Below are 26,184 nucleotides of genomic sequence, written 5' to 3' on the forward strand. Positions count from 1 at the left end.
TTAGAAAAACAAAGTTAAGGGGATAAGAAGTATCTGTTGTGCTGACAAAACAATAAATGACCCTGAAACTGTAAACCAACCCAAACTGTTACACCATGAGCTAATTTCTGGCTGATTTATCACAGATGTTTGGGGTTTGGTATATAAACATAGTCTTCCTAATGAACTTAAGTGACGTACCATTCTTGTTTCATGGGATTTAATTAGGGCTGCACTCTAATTACCGTATTTCCGGACTATAAGGCGCACTTGAAAGCCTTTAATTTGATTTTTTTTAAAAAGGCCTTATGATCTGGAGCGCCTTTTATATTGTTCTGGAGTGAAACAGCCCCAAACAATGGAGTAATTATGGTTGTGCTTACTGGCCTCGAAGCAATTTTGTGTGGTTCACGGCGTTCTGTCAAAATGTTTTAGTTACATTATGTTAAGTAGTCAGGCTACCGTAGTCGGAGTAAAACACACTGTGCTTTGACTGACTGAATTATCTTTGTTTTCTACTTAAAGATTGAAAATAGACCATTCATTAACACTTTTTAAGCCAGTGCCCCCTATAGTGCGGAAAATGCAGTATGGTTTTCTGGCCCATCATGATCTTTAAACAGCCTGACGTGTCGGTTCCGATTTTGACCCATATCAGGTTTTTTTTTCTGAAATGTTGCTAAATATAGCAAGAAAGTTGCTGAGTTGGCAACAGTGGGGTGACCATTGTTGCGTCCAGACCTGACCTGGTGGGCCGATCTGTCCGTCTCCCGGGACAGCAGAAGAAGACGGTGGCTGATTGTTAGATCTTTGCTGAGGTAGATAAGATCAGTGGTAAAGATAGGCTTCATGTGTAAGTATTGGCCGATCACAGATCTCCCATAAATAAAGAAATTAACTCAGATAAATTATCTGGTCCATAAACTGATGCACCCCTAGATTTAAGGGGATATCCGCCAACATTTCCAGCTATAACAAACTTTCTTTACGGAAAACTTTCCACAAGGTTTAGGAGTGCAAGTTCTTCCTGGAGCACATTTCTGAGGTTAGACACTGATGTTGGACGAGAAGGTGTGGCTTGAAGTCATCACAAAGGTCTTTTAGGTTACGAGGTCAAACTCACTCATCCATATTTTCATAGAACAGGAAGTGACTGCCCTTAAAGCGCTCCTGCGTAATGAGAGCCATGGAAAAATGATTTGCGCACCATTCCTGAGCTAATCTAAGGTCACATTTTCTGCCCTGCAGCAAACCCTGGCCTGCTCCATCCTCACCGCTCTGCTCAGCGAGTTCTCCAGCTCCAGCAAGACCAGCAGCATTGGCCTCAGCATGGAGTTCCACGGCAACTGCAAGCGCCTCTTTCAGGTTGGCTTCCCACCTCTCTTCTCTGTAAACCTCACTTCTCCTTTTTTTCCAGCCCTACTGCTGCAGTCAGACCGCTTTTCTCTCTCATCCCCGTCCAGGAGGACGGCCTGCGTCAGATCTTCATGCTGACCATGGAGGTGCTGCAGGAGTTCAGTCGCAGGGAGAACCTCAACGCTCAGATGTCCTGTGTCTTCCAGCGCTACCTGGCTCTGGCCAACCAGGTCCTGAGCTGGAACTTCCTGCCTCCAAATCATATCCTTTGTTAGCTGATTGTTGATGCCGTCTGCTGCCAGGCTGAAGGGGTTCATGTCAAGCAACGAGTCGGTGGTTAAGCTACATGGAAATCCATAGGACCTCTTCCTATGGTGTTGGTGTGAAGTAACAAACCTTTGTTAGACAAACTTCTCCATGCAATGGCCCGACAAACAGCATTAGCTGCTAGCCAGGGAAGCCTTTACAAAAATGTGAAGAAACATCAACTTTTAGAATCGTTTCTGTCTTACTTTTATTCACTATTCAGTAATTATTACACTCGTTTAGCATAAATGCTACCTCATACTTTCTGATTTTACTTTCCACTGAATTCTGCTGACATGCATACCTTGCTAAGAGACCCTTGCTAGGGTAGCTAATGTTTTTGTACTTGCCCACTTGTCGTGGGTAAGTACAACTTTCACAGCAGTTGGCTGGGCAATGTTCGTACATGTGACGATACGGGTCTTAAATTCCTTTCATAAAGGTCTTAAAAAGGTCTTAAATTTGAGTTGGTGAAACCTGGTGTATGTGTTTGTGTCTTTAAATAGACGTCGCCTCTGAGATGCACATCTGTCAGCAGGTTTTTGCTTTGTTGTTCGCGTCTTGCGCACACGTCCGTGTTGCGTTTGCAGTCGGCTGCATTGTTGAGCAGACTTAGGCGCGTGTGTCGGAGTGTTTGTGTGCTCGCCCCCGACTCATTACCGCTTTAATCCCCGCAGCCTGGCATCCTCTCGGCCTGTCTGAGGAGGGGATCTGGAGTGGCGCTTGCTGCCAGCCAGAGCCATGTATCATTTTCAAAGAGGTGTCTCCGTGTGTCCACACCCCCCCCCCCCCCCGTCTCATTCCAGCAGCACGGCAGCCCCGCCTCGGCTTGTTGAGGCTCCCCTTGGTATGCCAGGCACGCTCCACCCGATTTGTGCTCTCAAAGACCCGCTTTTATGTTTCAAAGTTTATTGATATTGAATTTTGGACAAGAGTTTTAATTTAGTTTTATTGTTGCGGCATCTTTATGAAGCTGAGGGAGCAGCGGTTGTTGATCCTGGGAGCTTTGAGGAAGGGATGGTCGGACTGGTCGTCATAACGATTCATTTGTTTTTTTCTGTTTTAGTAAATGAAATCACCTGTTGAATCATGTCTACTGGTGAATCTACTTGTTTTCTGATCTGATCGAGTGCAACAGAAAGGAAAAGTCTAGTGGAAGATTATTATTTCCAGCCTTTTATAGAAGTTAAAATCCTACTCAATTTAATCTTTCAGTTCAACTCTATCAAAACTTGATTCCTCTAAGCGTTTCAGACGCGTTGAAGCGCACACTCGACATTAAACACAATTGCTTTCAAGGCTCTGAACGCGGCACGAGTTCAGCTCCTCGAAGTTCATTATTTAATCATCGGCTGAAAAGAAGCGAATGAAGCAGAAGTCGCTGGGTAACATCTGAGCGCGGGGATCTTTTGCTGCTGGTGTTGGGTTCACTCAAATAGAGCCGTTCTCTCCTCTTCATGTTGACTTGTCGTAAATGTTGACTACCGTCTCAGCCCATAAAAATAGCTCACGACTTTTTAGATCAAGCGGCGTTCCCCTTGAAATCCGCCGTGCGTGTGAAGTCTTGGAATGCCTGAGCTGCTGCCGAAACGTGGAACAGATTGATGCAGGCCGCCGGGGAGCGCCGCAGCACGCCTGCTGCTGGGCCTGCTACTGGGCCTGCTGTGGTGTGAACTGAACACAACACAGATCGGGGGTCCTCCGTTGAAGACGCTCCCCCACGCGTCACTCCACACCCGGCTGGGCTGCAGATGGGGTCACGGTCAGGCCTCGAGACCCCGAAACGCTCTCAGACGACTCGGCTGCTTCGATATTGGTTCATTAGCCTTTGTCCTCCAGCCACTCATTATACCATGTAGATGGAGCTGGTATGAGAGGGAGCCTCCTAAACCGATGTGCCAGCTGTGTCAGTTTCAGACTTTTCTTTTAATTGCCCTTCGGGGAGGAAAGTCTTGATTCCGGTTATACAGCAGGGCGACTGTGACTCAGTGGAAAGATTTGTCGTCTTGTAATCGGAAAGTGGTACGTCTAATTCCATTTCTTCCTACCAAGTTGTTTACTTCATTATGAGTTTTATAGCTCTTTCGTACCTCTCTTCAAACCAAAGTTTAGTTTTCTTTGCCGCTGACTCTCTACACTGACAATTCAGACAACAAATTAATTGAAAATCAAGACGGTCGCAATAAAACGTCCATACAGTTATGTTTTCTCCATTGTTCTTGAAATATGTTAAAGTCCTTTGGTTACTTCAAAGTTAGCATTTTGGTCAGCAGGTCGTCCAATTGTTGGAAATATCGTCAAGACAAGACGGTAAACCTTAAGGCTCCCACATACTCAGGCTTACGATTTGTATTCTGTGAGCTGGGCGGATATCCGGATGGTTGAGTTTTCATAGTTGAGCGTACCGATTGTCTACATTTCCTGTGACAAATTCCTTCATTTCTCACGATCCGAATGGATACTAGGAAGTTCAATGAGCTAGTTGGGCGCTTGGACCACCTGATGACATGTTAGTGTGGCTCAGAGTGGCAGTCGTGCAGCGTTCACTTGAGCCGACTCTTAACCTTATTAGCTTGCTGACGCATACAAAACAGTCGGGTGTGAACGGCGTTTCCTGCCAAGCAGATTTCTATGCGACAAGACAAGACGGTTTTTTTTAGGTTTTTTTGTTAGATGTTGACACAGTGGCGGATCATACCTTGAGTTAGGAGTCTTTTTATGCCTTGATGATTTGTGGGTCAGAGTTAAATGGCTTAATCTCCTTTGATATTGTTTACAAGGACTGAAAATTAGGGGTAATTGATAAATCGGCTCAGATTTTATTAATTTTGGGAGATTGCTAAGGTCTGAAAATCAGCCACTGTCCCATTTTGTTCCCCATGAAACTAACACTAAAAGATCGCGATCGGCCAGAAAAATGCAATCGGTGCATCGTTACTGAAAATGAATCGAGATTCAAACAAAGTCTAAGGAAAAGCTGCAAAAGACATTCAGACAGTGAGGGAACTAATGACCAAAACCATTACAGCAAAGTCTTGTCTGCTAAAGACACTGAGGATTTCTTTTGTTTTCTCTTTTGGTGTTTTGTTTTTGTTGCATCATTTTTTTCCAGTGGTTTTTCATGTTTTGTTTGGCACATTTCAATCATAAAACCAGATTACCGCAAAAAATGTTTGTAAAACTGAAAAGACTCGAAAACTGCAAGATAAACCAACGTTTAAAACTAGAGCAAAACTTTTTCTCTCTCACTAAAGTAATGTTACCCCAGTTTCTGCTGCTTGGCTGCCATCTCTTTACTTCTTCCCTACATGAACCCAAAGAATTTCATGGATGGTGTAGCAACAAAAACAAGCCTCCAATCAGGAGATGCACTGGAAAAACACAATCTTACCAAAGTGTTTCTAGCTAGTTTCCAGTGCAAATGTCATAGAGCACTAGAAATTAGACAAAACTAACTCACAAATAACTTTTGAGCAAGATATAGCTGCTTGCTTTAAGTTAATTATTCCTCAATATTTAATTTAAAAAGTGCTGTTTCTACTGGTGGATTATTTCATTAATCCCACGTTTTAAGTTAAATAATCAGTTAGGAAAACTAGTCCTTTTTATCAATATAGACTGAAAGCAAGCTTACTGAAATGTTACTTGTTTTGTCTTATTTCAACCATGAAATTTGCACTGGAAATGAGTTCAGAAATGGTATTTTTCTAAGATTTAGTGTTTTTTGCAGTGTGTGCTCGTGTCGAATGGACGGCGGTGTCGGAGCGGTCTCGGTTTTCACATCAGCTCTCCTCAGGTCGCGCTCTGGGCCTTGTGGCCGCGAGGTGAGGGTTAGGATTAGGGTATGTGTAATCTGATGCTAACTGTTTGCCTTGGCCCTGACCCACCACGAAGAATCCTAAGCGACCGCCATCTAAACAACAGCGGGACGGAGTAAACAGCTGATGGGAAAAGCTGATGGATGAGCTCATCCGTTCTCTCATTGAAAGAAGGCACAGGGTGGAATCTTTTTAAATTACGACAGCGTGCAGTTTATAAGGGATTTGCGATACGGAGAAAGTATTCGGCTCATGTTACTGCATTACATGGATTTCTCCTCTTGGATTCCAAGGGGAAAAGAAAAAAAAAACTGGCATGAAAAACCAGTGTGTAATTGCTTTATTATTGGTTTCCCCCCACTGGAAGCTGAATTAATGACGACGTCTGCCTAAGCAGACGGGAGGGGCTCACCAGTGGGGGGAACAGGTCGCAGAGGAGGTATTCCTGGACTGTTATTCCACATGGCGAGGCTGCAGGGCGGTCTTGTGGCAGGATATATCACTTAAACCCCACCACGCGCCGTAGCATAGCGCTGCGGTCTTTGCATGGCCACTGGCAGCCGCTCCACCCCCCCACCACCACCACCACCGTGCAGCGGGACCCTCTTCTGCGCTGATCGGACATAATGAATAGGGGATAGAAGAGAAGCCCGCTAATCCACCGATCCTTCAGCGTGAAGGTTGTTCAGGCTTGCAAAATGTTGAGATTACCAGGATCAGCAAGATGTTGGCTATTTAAAACCGTCACAAAATGCTGTCTGGTTGATTGATGCGGTTTTTGTGCAACAGCTGAAAGTTTTTGGTGTGTTGTGTTAAATCTGGAGAGAAAATGAAGCAGTTTATCTAATCTCGTCGTGATGCAGGTGAATAAAAATAGAATCTCATGCCGCATGCTGTTTCCTGACAAAATAATTCCTGATCAATAACACAAAATGTCTTTATCTCTGATACCAGCCAGTCATTTATTTCAAATTGGGCGTTTCCCATTACATTCAGTCAAGTATTTAAAATCGGTGACTGTTGCCTTGGGCCGGGCGATATGGCTTAAGAATGATATCAGATGTTTTTTCTTTTTAAGCCAAATCCTATTTTTGACATTAGTTTACATTAAAGAAATTAAAAAATACAGACAATAGTTTAAAAAAAACGATTCAATCATCCTTTCTATGAGTCAACCAAATAAATCCAGGCTGTTTATCAAGCTGCCTGGCTGGGTTGACGCTCTGAACCTTAGAGACACCCAAGGAGTGAATTAGTGGAAAAAAAATCCACATTTCTCCAGAAATTCAATCTTCTTACACAGAAATTTTGATTGATCAATAAAATCTATTTATCGCCCAGCCCTACTGTTACCAGTTCATTTTTATTCATTTTATTATACATAACTGCTTCAGGATGGCTGTAAAGTCAGCAGTGTTTTCCTTTATTGTGTGGGCCGTAACACAGTAATAACACCGTGTTAACATGTTAACATGTTAATAACATAGCATTTCTATATTAAAATCAGAAACTCAATTTTTGTTTTGTTTATTAGCTTTTTCAATTGAATTACAGAAACAAAATAACTTCTTGGAGATATACAGACTCTCGTAAATGCTTGAAAATCACATTCATTATGCTGTCTTATTGGGTTTTCCTTCTGGGCAAAGGATAATTTGTCCTAAATAAAGCTTCTGCAAATCACCCTTTACACAAAGTTAACTAAGAAATTAGCATTAAAGCTTACCACGTGTTTCTAAACAATATCTGATTTCACACCTACAGACATCAATGAATTCACTTCCTGCTGATAAAGTTTTCATATATGGAGCAGTCTGACAAAATGCTAGGCTAATGGTAGCATGTTGCTGTTTGTAAAATCATAAATAAGGTAAGAAATTAAAATCACACAAGAATAATCTTGTTCACGTGATAAGTCATTAAAAATTATGGCACAGACAAATGTAAACGGCGCCGTGGCGCGAGCAACCGTCCTCCGTCAGCGTCTTATCCAGGTGTTGGACAGACGAGCCCCTCGTGTGGCGTTTTGGGGAAATTGTAGTTGATGATTTTACAGAAGATGCTGTGAGAGCTCTGGTGGAGCCAGCTGCAAAAACTGGCTCCACTAGTTTTTGCAGCTGGTGGAGCCAGCTGCAAACACAAACCTTTGTTTTCCTATAACTTCTTGTAGTCTTTTTTGTTGTTTCCGTCAGTAGCGATGTCTGGCTGTCGATCATGCGATTTGTGTGAAGTGGAAAAAAACCGTATCCGTTGAAGTTTTGCGAAATGCATTTATTTCAATACGCATCTCAGCGCAAAACCTTTCTATCAAAAAACGTTTGTTTTTTGTTTTTTTCTTTAATTGCCGTGTTTCCACGTAAATTCATTTGAGCATTGTTATGGTTAATGCAAACGCAGCCATTGTGAACTTCATTGTAAATGCTGAAAAAACAAATTGCTTGGGGAAATCCCTGATTTCTTACTGTCAAAATGACGTACGCATTTAGAAAAATATGAACAAGAAGGCTTTTTAAATTTGATCCAGTACATTACTTTTTGCATCGTCATGGTTCCAAGGCGTTGATGCATTATTAAACAAATCTTTCCACATCACATTTCTTTCTTACGTTTTAATTTGACTCCTTGTTTTCTTTCTGCCGCGCGTTTGTGCTGGCACCTGTTTGAGAATTGTCCAGTTGTTGTTGGCACCTTGCAGGTCGCGCCTGGTCGACCCTCCAAGCGTTCCGCTGAACCTGAAAGGGCAGAAATAGACGATAAAATCTGTGTCACGGTTGAGCGTTCTGCAACGTACCGATGATGGCTGAGGAATTAACTTTTATGTTTACACATCTCTGTGATCGCAGACTCGACAACTCTTTGTGGGAACTTTCACTGTTCGGGCTTTTTCACTCGCATTTGATTGAAACTTGTGGTTGGTGGTTAACAGGGCTGAGTTTTTCTCTCTCTCTCTCTCTCTCTGTCTCTCCGTCCCTCTCTGACTGTCTGTCATTACATGTCGTCTTTGGAGTGGAAAATTGACGTGTCACATTAGATATTCTGGAGCCTGCTGGAGTGGTCGAGATAGTAGCAGGTGATGTCTTTTAAAAACCCACAAACCACAGCCACATGTCGTCGTCACTCCGGGTTCATTACTCATCGTGTTGGAATGACAAACACACACAGACCCGTTCCTTTTTCTGGTTTTGATTGGGTTGGGAACTAAACATTCAGAACTTCAGTTCCATTCAGTTAATGCAAATATTAGCAATAGCTTGTGCTGTATTTCAACTGCATAGTTGTATTTGCATAGACAGATAGGCAACCCTTCCTTCACACGACAGTTTTTTCCTTAAAATACTTCCTTGAAATACATGATTTACTTCTGTCTTCAAGAAGTAAATCTTGCAATATTGAATTTCTCTGCTTTTTAAACATACTTTTGCTGCTTTCACACCAAATGCGTTTCGCATTCATGGCACATTTACAGTTGGAGGCGCGTTGAGGGCCCATAACGGCACGTTTTGAGCGTTTGGCGCGGTGTGATTTGAAGTGTTTGGAGCATCAAATAGGTTGGCAATAGAAAACAACATTTAGAGCGATTTTGACTCATCCGACGCGCCCTCAACGCGCCTCCACATAGACTTTGAATGTAAAACAGACACGCTTGACGCTCAAAACGTGTTTGGTGTGAACGCACCATCAAGAGTCTGCGTTCAAGCTGCACATGCGTTGATATTGCAGCGTCGCTTTTTCTTGACGAGCGTAACGTGTTTGGTGTGAACGCACCAATAGAGATATTTTGTTGGTGTTTCTTTTATAGGACAAAAAAGGAGCATATAGCAGTGGAATAAAAGGAAATTTTGGTTTAAAGAGCATGTTAGATTCTCAGACCAAACCATTGTGTCTATAGCGTTAGCGGGAGAAATTACTCTTGGTCTTTTACCAAAGCAAAAGAGAAATCCTACAACCACTAAAATCTGGCACTGCTCCATTTTTGTTTACATTTAGCAAAAAAGGATGTTTTTTTGTGTTGTTTCCTAGAGTAGGTCTTGTTACAGCGCCCCTACAGCTGAGGAGGGGAACAGGTTTATTAAATGTTTTTTTGTTTTTTGTTTTTTTTACGCACTGCAGTGTAACAGCAAACCGCAGCAACTGAAAATGTAACAAACTATGCAATTTTGGTCTCCAACCAAACTGAGTTCACGAGTCTATCAGGTGTAAAAACGCGTTCAGCTACTCCTCTCTTTAGAAGTAGTTAGCTTGTGATCGTCTGCCACATACTCTCTATTTTTAAAAAGTCCTTCAGAACCTTAAACAGGTGGCAACTTTTGTGCCCAAAGTGCGGCATGCCGTGTCGTTGTGGGGCGTGTGCGCCGGGGAGGGACCGGACTGGCGTCGGAGGAATGTGTGACCTTGCCGGCCTCTGCCGCCGTTTGGCTTTGATCAAACATTCCTGTGGAAGTTTCCGGCTTGTGCCGTCACTGAGCCGCGGCACAGCGATGCCGGCTGACATGACGGAAATGAGATTATACAAAATAAAAATCAGTTTATGTTGATGTGGAAATCTAAACAGAAATATAAGCTCAAAGTAATAATTGGATATATGTTTGTAGCTGTTTGAAAGTGTATCTGGGTGGATGAAGCCAATCAAAGTGAGGCACTGTGGAAAGTGGATCATAAAAGTTTTACACTACAGTTACCGTTACAACCCATTAAAACTGAAACCTTTTAGGTAGTTACTAAAGGATTTGGTCTTAAAAATGATGATAAAATAAAATAATTCATTATAATAGATTATTATAATTTGATGTTTTTTGTGGTTGAGTGGGTGGTTTAATCTCTGATGGGTTATGTTATAGATTTAAAACAAAGTGCGTCAAATAGACTAAAGAATTTGCACAGGCCTTTAAATTTCTGCTTTGACCATTTAATGAGCTTCCCTCTGCTATTGCAGGGTTTGTACCAGCTATGTGTCACTTTGTTTAGCCTTGACAGCTGAGTTAAAGTACTTTTCTGTCATTTGGACTCCCTAGTGCGTTGATCTCCGACTAGATGAGATAAGTGACTCTTTACCAGGCCTTTGTCAAAACTTGAGGGCATCTTAAGGAGGTGATTCAGGTGTGTTGGAGCGTTTAATGCATCTAAAACCTGCAGGACAGTAGATCTTGAGGACTGGGGTTGGTGACCCCTGGTCTCCTGCCTCCAGTATCTGCTTGGTTAGTGTCGGTCTGGTTTGATTAGGGATCTTTAAGGGTCATCGTTTATTGGAAATGATTGACCCAACAGTGTAAAATCCTTAATCTTAATCTTAAAATGTATTAGATCTGAGCGTTTTTTTTAAAACAGTCTTGGTAAATCATTAGAATACGTCACTCCATAATAAAAATAACCTGATGTGCAGTAATGAGGCACAGAAGTATGAAATAATTTAGCATGTATGAAAACCTGCTAAGCCCGGTGGTTGGATGCCACAGCAGTCATTCATCCAGCTGCTTGTCGTGTTTTTGAATTAAAAAATGTTTACAGTTGACAGGAAATTTGAAAATATCACTTGATATGTATGTGTGATTGGAAAATTAATACCTGAACACCAACTATAAAGTCTTAAAATGCAAACATTTAAAAAGATTTTAAAAATAAGCAGTGCTAAGCCTGGTGGGGGCTCAAGTAAAGCCTGGTGGCTCGCCAGGCTTATAATACACTGGGAGAAACCCTGCCTTAATAACTTAAATATGACTTGATAATGTCCTGTGCGTGTCTCCATACGCACATTAATCAACTTATTGACCTCAAATTTTTTATTCTTTCACTTGAAAAATAGCCTGTAGATGAATAAATACAAGGAGGCGTCTGCATCGGGCCCTTTCATGTGGACGTTTTTGTTTTGTTGGTGTTTGGTGAGTCGTAATAACAAGAGGCAAGACGTCTCCTTTGTGTGTGGAGTATTGTGGGTGTGTGAACTGCATTCATGCTGGTGAGAAACTAGCTGTAAAGAAGATGTGCTTCGATGAGCTTTGAAAAGCTTATGGGAATGTGTTTTTTTTTGTCTTTAGACGTTTCGAACAACAACGGGAATTGTTGCGGTTGTTTAGTTACAGATTGTGGGTTCAAGAATAGGCCGGTTGTGGATGTATAAACGGTTTAAATGAGCACACTGTCTGTGTTGTGGCGACGGGCTGACACAACCCACATTGAGTTTTTAGGTTAAATAGTTCAAGTTGGAGAATGGGCGATTAACTGAGACTTTTTTTGGGTTTTTTTAAGTGATGGGGGGCGGTGGGGAGCATGGATTTCATCTTGGAAAGTGGTCAGTCGGAAAGCCCCGGCGATTGGCCGAGGACGGCTGGAGAGAGAGGGAGAGAGAGGACAGTAAGGAGCCTCGGGCATTTCTCCCAGAGGAGCGGAGTCTCAGATCTTAAGGAAACAGAGGAGAGAAAAGCGAGAGCACAAGCAGGGAGGGCTGGGAGGAAGGAAAGGGGTTGAGCGAGAGGACAAGGAGCGAAGAGGCTGTCAGAGCGAGTGAGAGGGGGGTGTCATAGACTGGAAAAGTCAGGGAAAACACAGGAGGGTGAGAAAGAAGGACCCGCTTTAACTGCGCGGGTACAAGCTTGAGCAAATAAAGAGCTGAGGAAGAAAAGAAGACGACATGGAGCAGATCAGGAGGAGAGGCTGAGAAAACCCGACTCTTATTGTGAGAGAGAGATTGACGGGGTTAATGAGAGGAAGAACGAGTATCAAGAGGATTCTCCCACAAACCAGACCTAACCACTGAGACGGAGCCGCTGCTTTCCCTGTGCTCCTCTTTCTCCTCCTATATTCTTCTCCTCCTCCTCCTCCTCCTTTTTTTGTTGCTGTTGTCGGCCTTAACCGGCGGCGGAGCACTGGGGCGCCACTACATCGCCATGTTCGAGGCCACGCAGAACGTCACGCTGAAGCCTACGGAGTCCTGGAGGGAGGCACTGCTGGACACCCGCGTCATGGACCTCTTCTTCTCTGTGAGTATCCCCACAGTCCTGGACGGGCTTTTCATTTATCGGTTCGGGTCGTCACACACTTGTTGCACCTAGAAGCTTTGATTCTTGTCTCTCGCCTCTGCTTCCAAATATCTTAGTACACGTCACACAAGACGAAACTAACATAAAAGTAACTTTTCAGCAAGATTTATTCTCCTGTTTTAAGTCAATGAGTCATTAATATTGATCTAAAAGTATCAGTTATGCTTTTAGCTTGAGGAAAAATGTTTTGTTAATAATCTGCCAGTGGAACTAGCACTTTTTTTTATCAAGCTTAAGGCGTTACTGACTCCTACATCTTCCTGAAATGTTATTCGATTTTCTTTCTTTTTTTACAGTTATAAAAAAATGTATATAAAATTGTGTTTTTCCTGCTAAATTTGGAACATTTTCTCCACATTTCCATTCAAGTACTGCAGTATTTCTCTGCGGACCTCTCCGGAGTGGTTTGTTTACTTCATGCCGGGCTGCGAGTCCTGGTTTAACCTTCCCCCCCTGTGGGGTTTTCTAAGTTTGTTCTTCTTCTGTGGCTTTCCTGAATGCACCATTAAGCAGATTTATAGGTGCTTTGCAGCGGGCTCGTGTTACTGCGTTACCGTTCAGGAGACCGCCCGGTGAAGCAAATGTGTATTTTAGTGCAGCGCGTTCAAAGAGGCGGCCCACGCTGGCCAAGCGCTCGCTGTGGAATAGAAGAGTGGAACAAACTGGTCAGCTCCTCTTCCATTAAGCATCCGTCCAAAACTTCCAGCTGCCCATCGCCAGATAGTGCTCCTCCTCTGAACGGCCTCCAGGCATATGCTACTTTATTTATTTATTTTTCTTCTTCTTTCAGGTCTTATCTTGGTTAACAGAATAGTTTGAGGACGATACTGTGTACATCTCACCAAAATCGGATAAATTAGCAGAAGGTGAAAACGGGCAATAGATTCTCACCGTGGTTTTCATTCAACATGGTGGGATTTTCAACCAAGCGCATCATAGTTGACTAAAACTAGCAAAAACAGAAATGGAAAAAACATTTTTGTTAAATAAAAACGGTAAATAATGTGGAAAAACTATGACAATACTGTGTTTATAAAACTAACTAAAACGTACCGAAATTATAGATATAGTATCCTTCGTTTTCGTGTTTATGAATCCATTTATTAGTCTTTCAAACTAATGTAAAATAGATTTTTTTCCCCCTACATACCAGCAGTTTACATCAGCTATCGGTAAATTACCACACTCCTCCTGGTGGCACTTGATCTAGTCCTCAAATAGTGACAACAAAAGTTAGGAGAAAACATCAGTTCATCACAAATTAAATACAGTTTTGAAAAAAGTATCTTCAGTTACTATTCATTACCCAATTGATGTATACAAAATTGCAATACAAGACTTTGACTTTTTGAATTATGAAAAAACTAAAACTACTACTGAAAATGAAACTGAAACTACCGTATTTTCCGCACTATAAGACGTACCTAAAAACCTTCAATTTCCTCAAAAGCCGACAGTGCGCCTTATAATCCGGTGCTCCTTATATATGGACCAATATTGAGCCACAACAGGTCTAGCAGCTACGGTAAGCAGCCGCCGACTTCATTTTGCCCCGTAGAAGAAGTAGCGCGCGGTGCATGCTGGGATAGTTGTCAGAACGCTGGTTTGTTAATAAAGTTTGATAATACATTTAAAGCCAGGGGGGCGGGGGAACAGAGACGGAGACTGCGGCGGCAGCGTGTCGGTTGGTCTGTGTTACCCAGAAAGCTGTTGGGCACAATATCGCAACACCAACACCTTGAGTGAAACAATGACTGGGGCAGCCTACTATATAAAGTACTCAGGGATCACTTCTGTACAAATGTGGATGTGTAATAATAGAGTACGGAACAAATTGGCAACCCAAACTGAAGCGTCTATTCTGTGCGCCTTATATATGAAAATAGTTTTAAAATAGGCCATTCATTGAAGGTGCGCCTTATAGTGCGGAAAATACGGTAATCAATATTGAACTAATATGTAACTAAAATAAGCTAACACACTCTAAAAACTGAGTTAGATGAATAAAGTCACAATGAAATAAAGCTAAACTATAATCAAAAACCCAAAACCTTTTATGTAACCCGGGTTGAAACTAACTATTATTTTAATAATCGATTAATCAGAAAAAAATGTCACATTCTGCAGATTTTTCATTTAACCACTTAAGCCTTTTTGTACAATATTAGAAATACTTTAAAAGATGCAAATATACAATTTGGCTTTAAAAAGAAAATAAACGTCTTATTACCTAAATGCAATAAGAGCCTTCCTGTAGCGGACAGATGATCATTTGTAGAAATGGACGGATCTGCAGCTAAAAACACTTCTACTTTCAACATGTGAAAAGCTCAGCTCTTTCTGGTCAACATATCAATGCACCAATATCAATAACCAATTAATAACTGGATAGCAAAAGGAGCTTAATGGGAGATTTTCTTTTAGCAGGTTTTTATCTCTGAGGTTTTATTTGTACAGTTTGGCTTAATTAGTTCTCAGTGTTGTTCTTTCAGCAAATGGCCTTTTTGGAGTCTGTATGCTCCAGTTAACGATTAATCAATTAATACATGTGTTGGCAATTCAATAATCATTTAATCAATATTAATTCGATTAATCGTTTTTCCTCCTAATTATTAGGAGGAAAAATCCACCTAATAATTAGATTTACCCCAAGTAATCAACTAACCAGAATCAGCCGACATCCAGCTTTGGATGGTCATAACAAAAACACTTTAATCTTTTTTCAGTCAGTGAACGCACCACATAAAAACAAGAGATCGCTTTATCCAGAGTGCAGGAGAGTTAGACTTTTAGAAGATAACAGGAAGGCTGGAAGTGTTTAAGCAAAGTTGCTCTGTTTTATTCTTTTTCATATCAATTATTATTTATCACAATATTAAACAAATCTCTAGTTTTGTCCACAATTACTGTTCCCTGCTTCTACTGAGTGCGATCTGAAGATATCAGGAGGTTATTTTCGATTTTAAAGATTTATTTTTTAAAAGTCGAACATGTCATTGAACATTATACAGCTGCTCTGAATGAATAAGACGCACGTTTTACACAGTTTTATTGAAGTTAGTGTATTTCGTGAAACCGTAATTGAGATGCTTTGTTCGCATCTGGCGAGTTACATGATCAACAACCGGACCTTGCTGCTGGCAGAGAAGACAAAGAAGACGACAGGAAGTGGTTAGATGATGGCGCTGCGTGTTTTTTTTTTATGACTCAGAGTGGGAACAAACTTATTCATGTTGAGTTTCTTTTTTTAATGGTGGGTTTTGTTGACACTAGCAGAATATGGTTCACGTTTTTAATGGAAATGTAGCTGCTGACGCTCTAGATGCATCTAGATGTATTCAGTCACAGCTCAGGATCTCCTGGAGGATCATTTCACGACATGTAGCGAGGAATCGGACGACAGCGACGTCTCCGCCGTACGGAAAGCTCGATCGTCTCCGGCGTCCGCCTGCGAATAAAAATGTTTGTCATTTTTCTGTCGGTTCTTTGCATCTAGATGTATTCAGTCACAGCTCAGGATCTCCTGGAGGATCATTTCACGACATGTAGCAAGGAATCGGACGACAGCGACGTCTCCGCCGTACGGAAAGCTCGATCGTCTCCGGCGTCCGCCTGCGAATAAAAATGTTTGTCATTTTTCTGTCGGTTCTTTGCGCTGCTGGAATCTGCAAGACGTGTTTTGTGTTGGTTTCAGTTTCCAGGCCTCCGGTTTCAGCTCTCGCTGTGGTATTTCTAGTAGCTCAACTGTTTGTTGTTGTTAGGCCGCCGCCGCGCCATCAGCTGCCTGTGTGAGTGTGTGTTGTACCTTCATCATCATTGTGTTGGGGTGCATTTTTTGCGTCTGCCGGTTTGTGTGTGGGTGGGTGTGTGTGTGTGTTGCGTTTAATGGCGTCCTTTGCTGTCTCAGCTGCCGTGTCTCCTCAGCTGTGTGTGTGGTGGTGAAGGGGGGTGTGTGACCCGGGTAAGTGTGTGTTGATGGGGTCCTCAGACGCACGTGCCATCAGGGTCGAAGTCCATTGCCGACTAGTGGCAAGATTACAGGCCGGCCCCAGGAATAGGGGCCCCTGTTCCCCCACCATAACACACTCGTCCCGTCTCTCCCCCTCAGTGGACAGACATCTGTCAGCCTTCATTATGCGCCTCCTCTGCTCCTCTGCTGTCTCGTTGCAAGCTAACGAGAACCAGTGGACTGTTTCATGCATCTCTCTAGCGTCCCCATCAATGGTTATCATGATCACTAAGGTTTAATTATCGCTACCTCTGCTTCCCTCAATGGAGCAACTAGGAAAGCGCTGAAAGTGTTTTTTGTTTCAACTGCTACCGAGCAACTTGTTGTCTTTGCCGTGCAATGCGAGATCCTAGCGGCAGCCTGAAGGAAATTGGCGTCAAATCTTTGTGCGGCTAAAGAATGTTGTTTGTGCCGCTCTCATTTTAAAGACGGATGTTTCCAGAGGTCATTAAAGATCAATCATCCCGTCTGACCCCCCGACATTTACAAAGATTAAGCAGATTTGGTGTCAATCTGCTGTTTTACAAAACTTCTAGAGACACAATCCAATACAATTTAATTGATATATTTTTTGGGGGGATTTTGCTAATGACGGGTTGATCTATGGTGAACATAACTACATAAACAAACATTTTTACTGCACAATAGACTGACGCCACGACTCATTTGATTTTGTAAATGTGGACTGGCTGGTTGACCTTTGATGACCTCTGGAAACATTCATCAATATCTTCAAAATGATAGCAGCACAAACACAAAAATTTGCTGCACAAACCGTTGACACCAAATTTTGTTTAATTTGGAGAACGCAGATTTAGGAACTTTTCCTTTCTTCTTATGGTCTGCACTCGAGGATGAGGTGAAACTTACTCACATTCATGCCAAAGCAGTTAGAGAGCACAGTCTATTTTATCCTTAGTAATTTTTACAGTCCCTGTACGTTTGAAGGCAGCTTTCCTGTTTGAATGCCTTTCATCGTTTTAGTGTCACCTATTAGTGTCTGGATTTATGAATGCTATTTGCGATGCTGTAAAGTTTTTACATGCAGTGCGACCGTTATGTTACGACTCCTGACATGAATCAGCAGCACTTCTAAACCCTCTGCTAACAGTATGGGAATAAGGGCGAAATGGAGTATTTTATTACCACTTTAGCACTTTTGTGATTGTAAAACATAACTGTGAGGTCATCAGAAACTGCATACTCCGATCCAAGGGATGTGCGACTGAGTAGGATGTTTAATGTACGTGGTCTACATTTGACAACAGACTATTTACAGTATATGAAAAATGAAAGCGGTGCAGAAAAACAGATGCTCTGTACCATCAGGAATGTCATTTAAAATGAACTTTAAAAAAAATACTAACAGGGATGAAAACACTCATTGGTTTTCTTGGGAGCAGTGATGTCCAAACTTTTTGCCCTGGCAAATTTAAACTACAAAATATATTAAATTACAGTTGCATTATTTTTTACCTGCGCAAAAAAAGAAAACATTCAATGAAATTTGTACGTAATTAAAGATGCAAGATATAAAAAGGGATTCAGACCTTTGTCTTATTACAACAAAAACAAGGCAATCTGTGACCCGTAAAAATGCGGAGATTCTGGTTTTTTTGTTTTATTTTTAACACATTTTTAGCATTGCTGACTGGTACTCAGGGGCCTCCGGGCCTCACTTTGGACACCCCTGTTATAGAGTCCAACAGCTGCTGGGAGGAAGGACCTCCTGTGACGCTCCTTTGTGCACCTGGGATGCAGCAACCGAACCTGATCCGACCCAAACACGAGGACTCTGCACTGAACTTTAAATCTTTAAATCTAGCAGCACTGTTATAAACATCTACTGTGTATTTTCTAGGTCGCTATGGCAACAGTGTTGTCAGCAGAAAAAGAATCAAAAACCGGGTATGTAATGGATTTGAAACTCGCTTTTATTTCTAGGGCTAAGCATGAGGGGAAAGCGCTTTCTGGCTAATCTGTGCGTTTCGTGACGGGAGCAGCAGTAAATCCTGAAGTCAGTAAGCCAACACCGGGGTGAGATCGTTATCGATTGTGTTATCCAGACCCTGGAGCTCAGATCTGTGTTGTCAGACAGAATAAAAAGACATATTTTCTGGAAATGCGCTTAAGCAACAATGCAGTCTGTCGAGCTGAAGAGGTGCTCACAGCCTCACAATTATCATCCTGTCCACTAAGAAAACGAGCCGAGGTGCAGACGAGAATGTGAATAGGGCTAAATGTGGAACAAAACAATGAATCAAATCAAAAGAAAATGAGAGGAAGCCGGAGAGAAACGATGGACGAGAGGAGAAAAGAGGGAATGGTGGATGTGATTGTGAGCGGCGGAGCGTTTACGGGATAAACGGTCCGTTGGAGATGGGAAAGAAAGCAGACATTTGTTTTTCCTTCAGAATAAATGCTAGCTGCGTTTCAACACGGACCGTCAGCACCGCAACAAAAATAAATAAAGGGAAGGGGAAGAAGAAACGAGACGACAAAAGATATTCACACTAAATCTTACAATCAATGCTTCAACAACATGTTTTTATTCCTGAGTGAGAGAGCAGCAGTTTTAGGGAGGGAAGAAAAATCCATCGACTATAAAACAATAAATGAACCAGCACACTGCATGATGTCATGTGCATTTAAATTATTCTTTAATTTCCCTGTTCACTTTTGATTTCCAAAATTCAAAGTGTTTTTAGTGAACACTAAAATTGGTCCGAGCAACAAAATGTGGGCTGAAGTAAACAAAAACAAAACGCACACAAAAAAACCCAACCCTTAAACATTTTCAGTCCTCCTGTTCACTATCCCTTCAGAAAACACATTGTTTTGTTTTTGGTTTGATAATGATCTCAGATCTGCCCATCACAGGCTGTACCGTATAAAACATTATGTCGGATTAATTTAGGCAGCAAGAAGAATGAAAATTGCTGCTCTTTATAGGCTTGGCATGCACTTGTCCCCACAAAGGGAGAGAAACTGAGGCTGGTGTTGTACGTGTTTACTCAAACAAACCCAATCAGCGCGGAGATGAGGCTGCAGCAGAGCCCTGCAGGCACACGGTAACATAATCTGAGAGGGAGGCGGATGGTGGGAAAGACAATAAGTTGGAAGCGCGGTGTTGATTTTAAAAAAGGACAGAAAGACGAGCCTCTTAGCCCCCCTGTGGTAACAGACACCAGGCTTTGTCTGCTATAAATATCACTGGCACCGGCTCTCTTTCGCTCTCTTTTGCTTTTTATTTTCCTTTGTCAGCCCTCCTTTTCATCTACTTTACTGCGTAATATCTTTTTCTCTTTATTTTTTTCAGGCCATTTCCTCAGTGGGGTTATCATTATTTAGCTGTTATTTATACCTGAGAGTTTAAGTAATTATGTTGCCCAGATAATAATTTTTTATAATTTTTCTTAGTATTGCCAGTTTTTGCATTTCAGTACTAAATGTTTCATTTGAATTGGAGTTAATTCAGAGGCCAATTTCTTGTAGTATCGCCGTTCTAATTTTAGATTCATCCACATAATGCTGGAGTTTATCACCATCACTGAAGCAGAGGCTTGGAGTAGACCTCAGCTGAGTTTGTTCTCATTTTCTAGATGAGAGCCTTAAAGCCCCTTTGACTCATAATTGTTAGTTTCTCCCCAATTTCTTGACCTTAAATTGATTTAAGATGAACTAGTTAAGTCAGTTGTCCGCATTACTACTGTGTAATTTTCTCTTACTGTTTTAATTAGGTATGCAAACAATTAATCGACTTACGATTGTTGATGATCTCTTAATGACTTATTAGATTAAAATTGGCTCCAATCAATTAACTAATGACGTCCACTTAGACCTTCTTTTTGTGTTGTAGATTGGCTGCCATCTAGAAGAGGACCCTGATAGCCATCCTTAAGCGGAACCGGTTGATACAGAAATAAAGGTGGCGGGGCCGTACCAGAATGGGAACAGAGTGTGGGATGCAAAATGAACTTTATGCGGTTCTGTTTACAAACGAACATGAACAATCTCATTAAGTTTCGCATTAATGATCTTTTTGAGATCAATCAACTCTAGATTAACTCATTATTCGATAACTTGCGTCCCTAGTTTGCATCTAAAGAATTACATCATTATGTTTTTGTCTTGTTGCAATACAATAATTCTAAGCATGTAAAATGCACAGGCAACTTTAATTTAATTTGTATTCTCCAAAGCTACAAAACTATTAAGATTATATGTAGGCCTGCAACAATAATAAAGTTTGCTGGATGATAAATCGTCCCAGTAATTATTGCGATAAGCTGTAATATTGAGACCATTTTCAAGTGATATATTGATGACATAATAATGCAAGTTGCTCTGTCAGAGACCAGTAAACTCTAATTTTGAAAAGAACTCTTAACGCTGGAGCTGAACAATATTTTAACATTTAGCTGTTGCCGCTACTTCCTTTACTGAAAACAGAATAGTAAAGTTGACCTTTCACCCCTCATTTTTCCGAGGTTAGTAGACATTAGTAGAATATGGAAAAGTTTTTTTTCACACATTTGTAATGGAAACGCAGCTTAAAACTTCTGTACTGCGCAGGGATGCACCGATCCATTTTGTTTCACTTCCGATACCGATATCGGAGGTTTAGTATCTGCTGACAACTGATCCAATACAGTCAATTCAGCAAAACATTGCTGAATTGACTTAAGGCATATATTTAAAAAAAAAAAAAACAGACATAAATGTACAGAATTACACATTTATTTGATAACTCTGCACCACTACGACACACATAAATAACTTTGGTCAAACATGTTAAAGTTTTAATTTGTCCAGTCAGTGCAATTAGGAGGATAACAGCCAATGTAAAATAAATGATAAAGAAACAAACTGACGAAGAAAATAGGTTGACTTTCTTGGTCAACTTATTGTTTCTGTTTGTTACAGAATTTGTTAATTCTGTGTGAAAAAAAACTTTCTTTCAAATGGTTCAGAAAGTGCAATTAGGAATTCTAAATATAATGTAAAATAAATAAGAAAGCAGAGCTTAAAATACAGAATTAGACTGAATAGATTTGCCCTTATGGATCAGACACATTGCCACCGACATACAATCTAGATGATTTTTTTTTTTTTTCAGTATGAGGATTGATGCAGATAGTTTTGGATCGGTGCATCTCTACTGCCGAAACCAAATTGAACTGAAGGACTCCTGTGTGCATAACTCTTTTTATTTTCGTTCATACTGATATATTCCTAATTCTTCCTTCCATCCCGCTCCGCGCAGGCAGAAATACCGGCGCAGCATTCAGCGTGTCTAACTATAGGCAAACTCAAGGCGACTGACATTACTGGCGTGGTATGGCTCGTTCGCTGAAGCAGCTGCTTTTCCAGAGCTGGCGCTGTTCAATCTGTTGGCCTTGTGCTGCTCTCCCACTCCTCCCTCTCGCTTTCTTTCTCACTTACTCACCAGTTTACCCCCACATCCCCCCCTTCCTCGCCTCCTCCTCCTGCCGAGCTCTTCCAGAGGATGACTTCACGCCCTGGAAGAGAGTGGCGGCACTGGAGGCTACAGCGTGGCGGCTAGAACACGCTAGCATCCGAGCAGCGTGGCTCGCTACCAAGTGGGCAACAGGGCGGCACAGCTGGAGATCAGAAAGCAGAGAGAGGGGGAGGAAGAGTGTGGGAACGAAGCAGGAAAGAATCCAGAGGGGATTGAGTGAGAAGAGGAGGAGGAGAAGGGGTGCAAAAAAAACAAAAAAAAAGACGGTGAGGCTGAAAGTTTGAGTGCTCCGGTGATGGTTTTGTGTGCGAGGCACCGGCTGAAGATGCACGCACTCTGGATTTATTAGGATGACGGTTCAGGACGCGGAGGAAGAAGCAGGGGGGGTGTGGGGGGGTGCAGGAAGGAAAGAACTGGCTGCTTCGCTGGAGCTCCGCACATCTGCACGGAGCCGTCAGTGGAAACACATGTTGCTGTGATGACTCGCCGCGGCGCTGTTGCTGCCCCCGCCGCGCGCCGTTCGTCCCCTCCCCAGCTTCTCCCCCCGCTGCCGGAGTGTGACGGCTCGACGAGAATCAATCCCGAGATCGGACGCTCGATGCCATGAGACCGCGTCAGGCGGCGGTCTCTCTCTCTGTCTCTGTCTCTCGTCAGGACTTGAATCTTTTCCGCTCAGGAGTTTAATTGAGGCAATCTGAAGCGATCGATTGGAGACCACAGGGTCACGCTGAAGTCGCAGTAGCTGGATATTTGTTGTTGCTTTCTTTTTTTCTTGTTTGTCTTTTTGTTGTTGTTGCACCAGTGAGTATTAATCCTGCTCAGCTTTGGTTGGATCGGGTTCACCTCCACTACAGCTTTTTCTACTTGTCCAGGTTTGCCTTGCGAAGCTAAAGATCGTCGGCCGTCAAGGTTGAAATATAATCAGGGCACAATTCACCTTAAATAAAACTCCCACTCACCTTTAGATCATTTACATAAAGAGTAAGGAGAATAGTTTAGGAAATAAAAATCAAAGAGCTTTTTACATTTTTAAAATTGCAATTGTGTTAAAGAGGGAAAAAAAGTTAATCTTTTTCTTTAAGCTTCTTTTTCTGTCTTTTCAGCAGCAGCTAAAAACGTAGCAAGCAGTGGTCACGTCATTCCCTCTTCACACTCAATAAATGTTGGGCTGTAATTTTGTAAATTCATCACTTCTCACTTTTAGTGAAAATCAATTCGGTTTAATTATATAGCAACAATTCACAACAAATGTCGCCTCGAGGCACTTTGCCAAGATACTGTTTTCGCTTCAAACGTACATACAGTTAATCTTAGTTATCAAACGGTGCATTAAGCGCAGATTGTTATTCGAATTAGCTTAATATGTTTCTAAGGAAACCCAGCAGGTTGCATTGAGGCATTTTATCTTTGTATAAACTCTCACATAAAATCTAGAGACCGTTAAAGAACGAATTAAATAAAAGTAAAGCTTGATGTTGGTTTTTATTATAATTGCTGCCATATCTGTTGATTTTCTTCACTGAGGTGGGTAAATAAGATGAAAAATAACAGAACGGTTATTTTTGGCACGGTTGTTGTTGGCAAAATGTTTCAGTGTTGTAAGGTGCTGAACTTTTGTAAGTTGAAAGAAAAAAAAGATTTTAGCATGAATGTAATATATAATGCTCAGATTTTAAATTAAGGCTGAAGGTTTAAAGTCTCATATGTCAAAACAAAATGTCTGCAAGAAATCGACCATTTGCCAAAAACGGGAATGCAATTAGAATCTGAGCGTTTTAAAACAAGAACAAGCCTCAAACTCATAAACACCCCAAACTCGTGTTGAAGCGTGTTTCAGGCGTAGCAGAGCTGTCAGCAGGACTCTGTCCTCTCTCACATGGTCCTGGTGCTGCTCGGCCCGGTTCGAGGTCCATGCTGCTGTAAAGTTTCGCTGCAGTAGATCTGTTAGCCTCTGTTATTTATCCTCACCAGAGATGTTTGAAATTAGCATTTGTTCCTGTTTTTAGCTCTTTTTGACATGTGTTGTTTTTTTTGTGCTTAGGTTTGAACTGAGATTATTTTGCTGCCAAAAACCAAAATGCAGAGAGGAGAATGTTTTGTTTTATAACTAAAAACATATTTGGCAGTCTCAGTAAATTGATTGGAAATAAGCCGTTTGCTGGCTGCAGCTAAATCTGTCGCAGTAACCAATTACGTAATCGCAAGATAAATTAAAATGATTAAAATAATTTCCATTCTGATATTTTCAATGAAGGCCAATTTTGTTTACAGACTTCATAATCTATATTATCTGTGGTTTTGGTTGTGTGTGTTTTTTATTTATTGTTTATATATTTTTATTTTTTTATCATTTCCAGTTTAAGTGATAAGTTTGCAAAATGAAAATGTACTGATCTTTGAGAGGGAAAACAATATATTACTTTAAAATGGTTGCAAAACAAAAATGTCGCCATTTATCACAATAATTTCTGGGACAATTTATTGTAAAACAAAAAAACAATATCATGACCAACCAGTTACATTCTGTATATTAAAAAAGTAATCACATTTTATATTTGGTCTGCACCTTTCATAGTGCTGCATATGGATAATTAGACGTATTTTGTTTCCATAAAGAACGAGATCAGTCTGAGAAAGACGCGTCTGTCTGTCTGTTCTGCAGATTCACAGGAAGATCCGGGAGGACTCGGACATGGCCCAGGACTCCCTGCAGTGCCTGGCCCAGCTGGCCTCCATGCACGGGCCCATCTTCCCAGACGAGAGCGCCCAGGTGTCCTACCTGGCTCACATGGTGGAGGGCCTGCTCAGTATGATCAACGGGTGAGTGCGAAGCTTTCTGTCGCCGTTAGCATGAAAGCCACATTATTAGCTTACATGCTTTACTTGATGGTTTTGAGCAGAGTTTGCTGTTCAGACGGTTTAAAATCTGTTTTGATAAATGTCTCAGTGTTATGGTTTTGCTTTGAGGAGACGCACCGTAACGATTTGCTGTATTGGGTGGATCTTATTCTCTCCTTGACAGTGGCTGAAGCTTCAAAAATGTTGCTTTTCATCAAGCCTGTATAACTAGTAGTTCTGGTGGGAATTGGTTAAGATATTTAATCAGGTTAATTGCTGGATCTGTATTTAATCGTTTTTTAATGAAAACTTGCAATATTTTCAATAAACAATTGAAAGTTTTTCATGGCGAAATTATTAAATAAATAGACAGATGAGTTCAACAGCATTGTTTTTTATCTGTTATTTTTCATGTGAAAAAAATCCTTCTTTAGAAACGTGGACGCTGACATTAGCATTAGGGATGTCTGTGCTAGCTGCTATATGTTTAGCATTGAAATGCTAGTTTAATAGCTTTGCTGATAAGCTAACTACCTTTAGCTCAATAAGAGTCTTTTCCAGCATCCAATCAGATTTTTGAAGCAGAAATTAGCCCAGAGAAGCAGCTTCGTCATCCATTGCTGCTGTTGGTGGATGTCGCTTGTGCGTCAGATTTACGGGCGTACTAGAAACTCTTAAATGGAAAGGTTCCTGCCGGAACCTATGCATGTTAAAAAGAAAAAGATTAATTGCATAAAAAATGTAAGACTTGAATGCATTAATGTCCCAGCCCTAGAGATCAGTAATGAACTAAAATAATTCGCTCTTTATCAAAACTATCAAAGCCTTTCTAAAGCAACAACAAGCAAGCAGAGTTTCAATTTTTTCTCTTTTTTTTTTTATGAAAAAAAAAGTGCATTTAGTTTACTTTAACCAGTTGATGCAGTTAAACCTAAGGTAATATACACACCCGTTGCATTTAATAAGACAATATAAAAAAAGGATACATGTTATAAAATAAAAAATGTGGACAGAGCCGTGTGAACCAAATCAAAAACCGGATCTGCTTATTGGCCTTCTCACTTTAATGTCTGATTTTATATTAGTATTTTTGATCTAAAATATAATTTGGATTTTTAAAAAAAAAAAATCATTTATTAATATTTTGGTCAATCTCTTGCTTTGGTTTTTCTAAAATGTTGCTGAAATGGGAATTGAGGCGCTTTATGTCAGTTTGGGAACTTTTTTTATTTTCTCTTCCATACGAAATGTTAGATGGATACTTAGATTTAGATCATTTTCAGTTTACGTTTAAGCCACAGGTGCGTGCGTGCGTGCGTGCGTGCGTGCGTGCGTGCGTGCGTGCGTGCGTGCGTGCGTGCG

General features: G+C 41.3%; 1 protein-coding gene across 1 annotated transcript in view; it reads left to right on the forward strand.

Moving 5' to 3' along the window:
* xpo4 (exportin 4) overlaps positions 1–26,184 on the forward strand; it is a 52,643-nt gene that overhangs the window by 7,246 nt on the left and 19,213 nt on the right. The window contains exons 5-8 of the mRNA XM_081600125.1: positions 1,228–1,344; positions 1,443–1,595; positions 12,320–12,433; positions 24,647–24,804. Coding sequence (XP_081456251.1) covers positions 1,228–1,344; positions 1,443–1,595; positions 12,320–12,433; positions 24,647–24,804 — 542 coding nt within the window. The remainder of the gene's footprint in view (positions 1–1,227; positions 1,345–1,442; positions 1,596–12,319; positions 12,434–24,646; positions 24,805–26,184) is intronic.

This window comes from Poecilia reticulata, chromosome 2 (genome assembly GCF_904066995.2).
Source record: "Poecilia reticulata chromosome 2, P_reticulata-male-v2, whole genome shotgun sequence".
In the NCBI taxonomy this organism is placed as follows: Eukaryota; Metazoa; Chordata; class Actinopteri; order Cyprinodontiformes; family Poeciliidae; genus Poecilia; species Poecilia reticulata.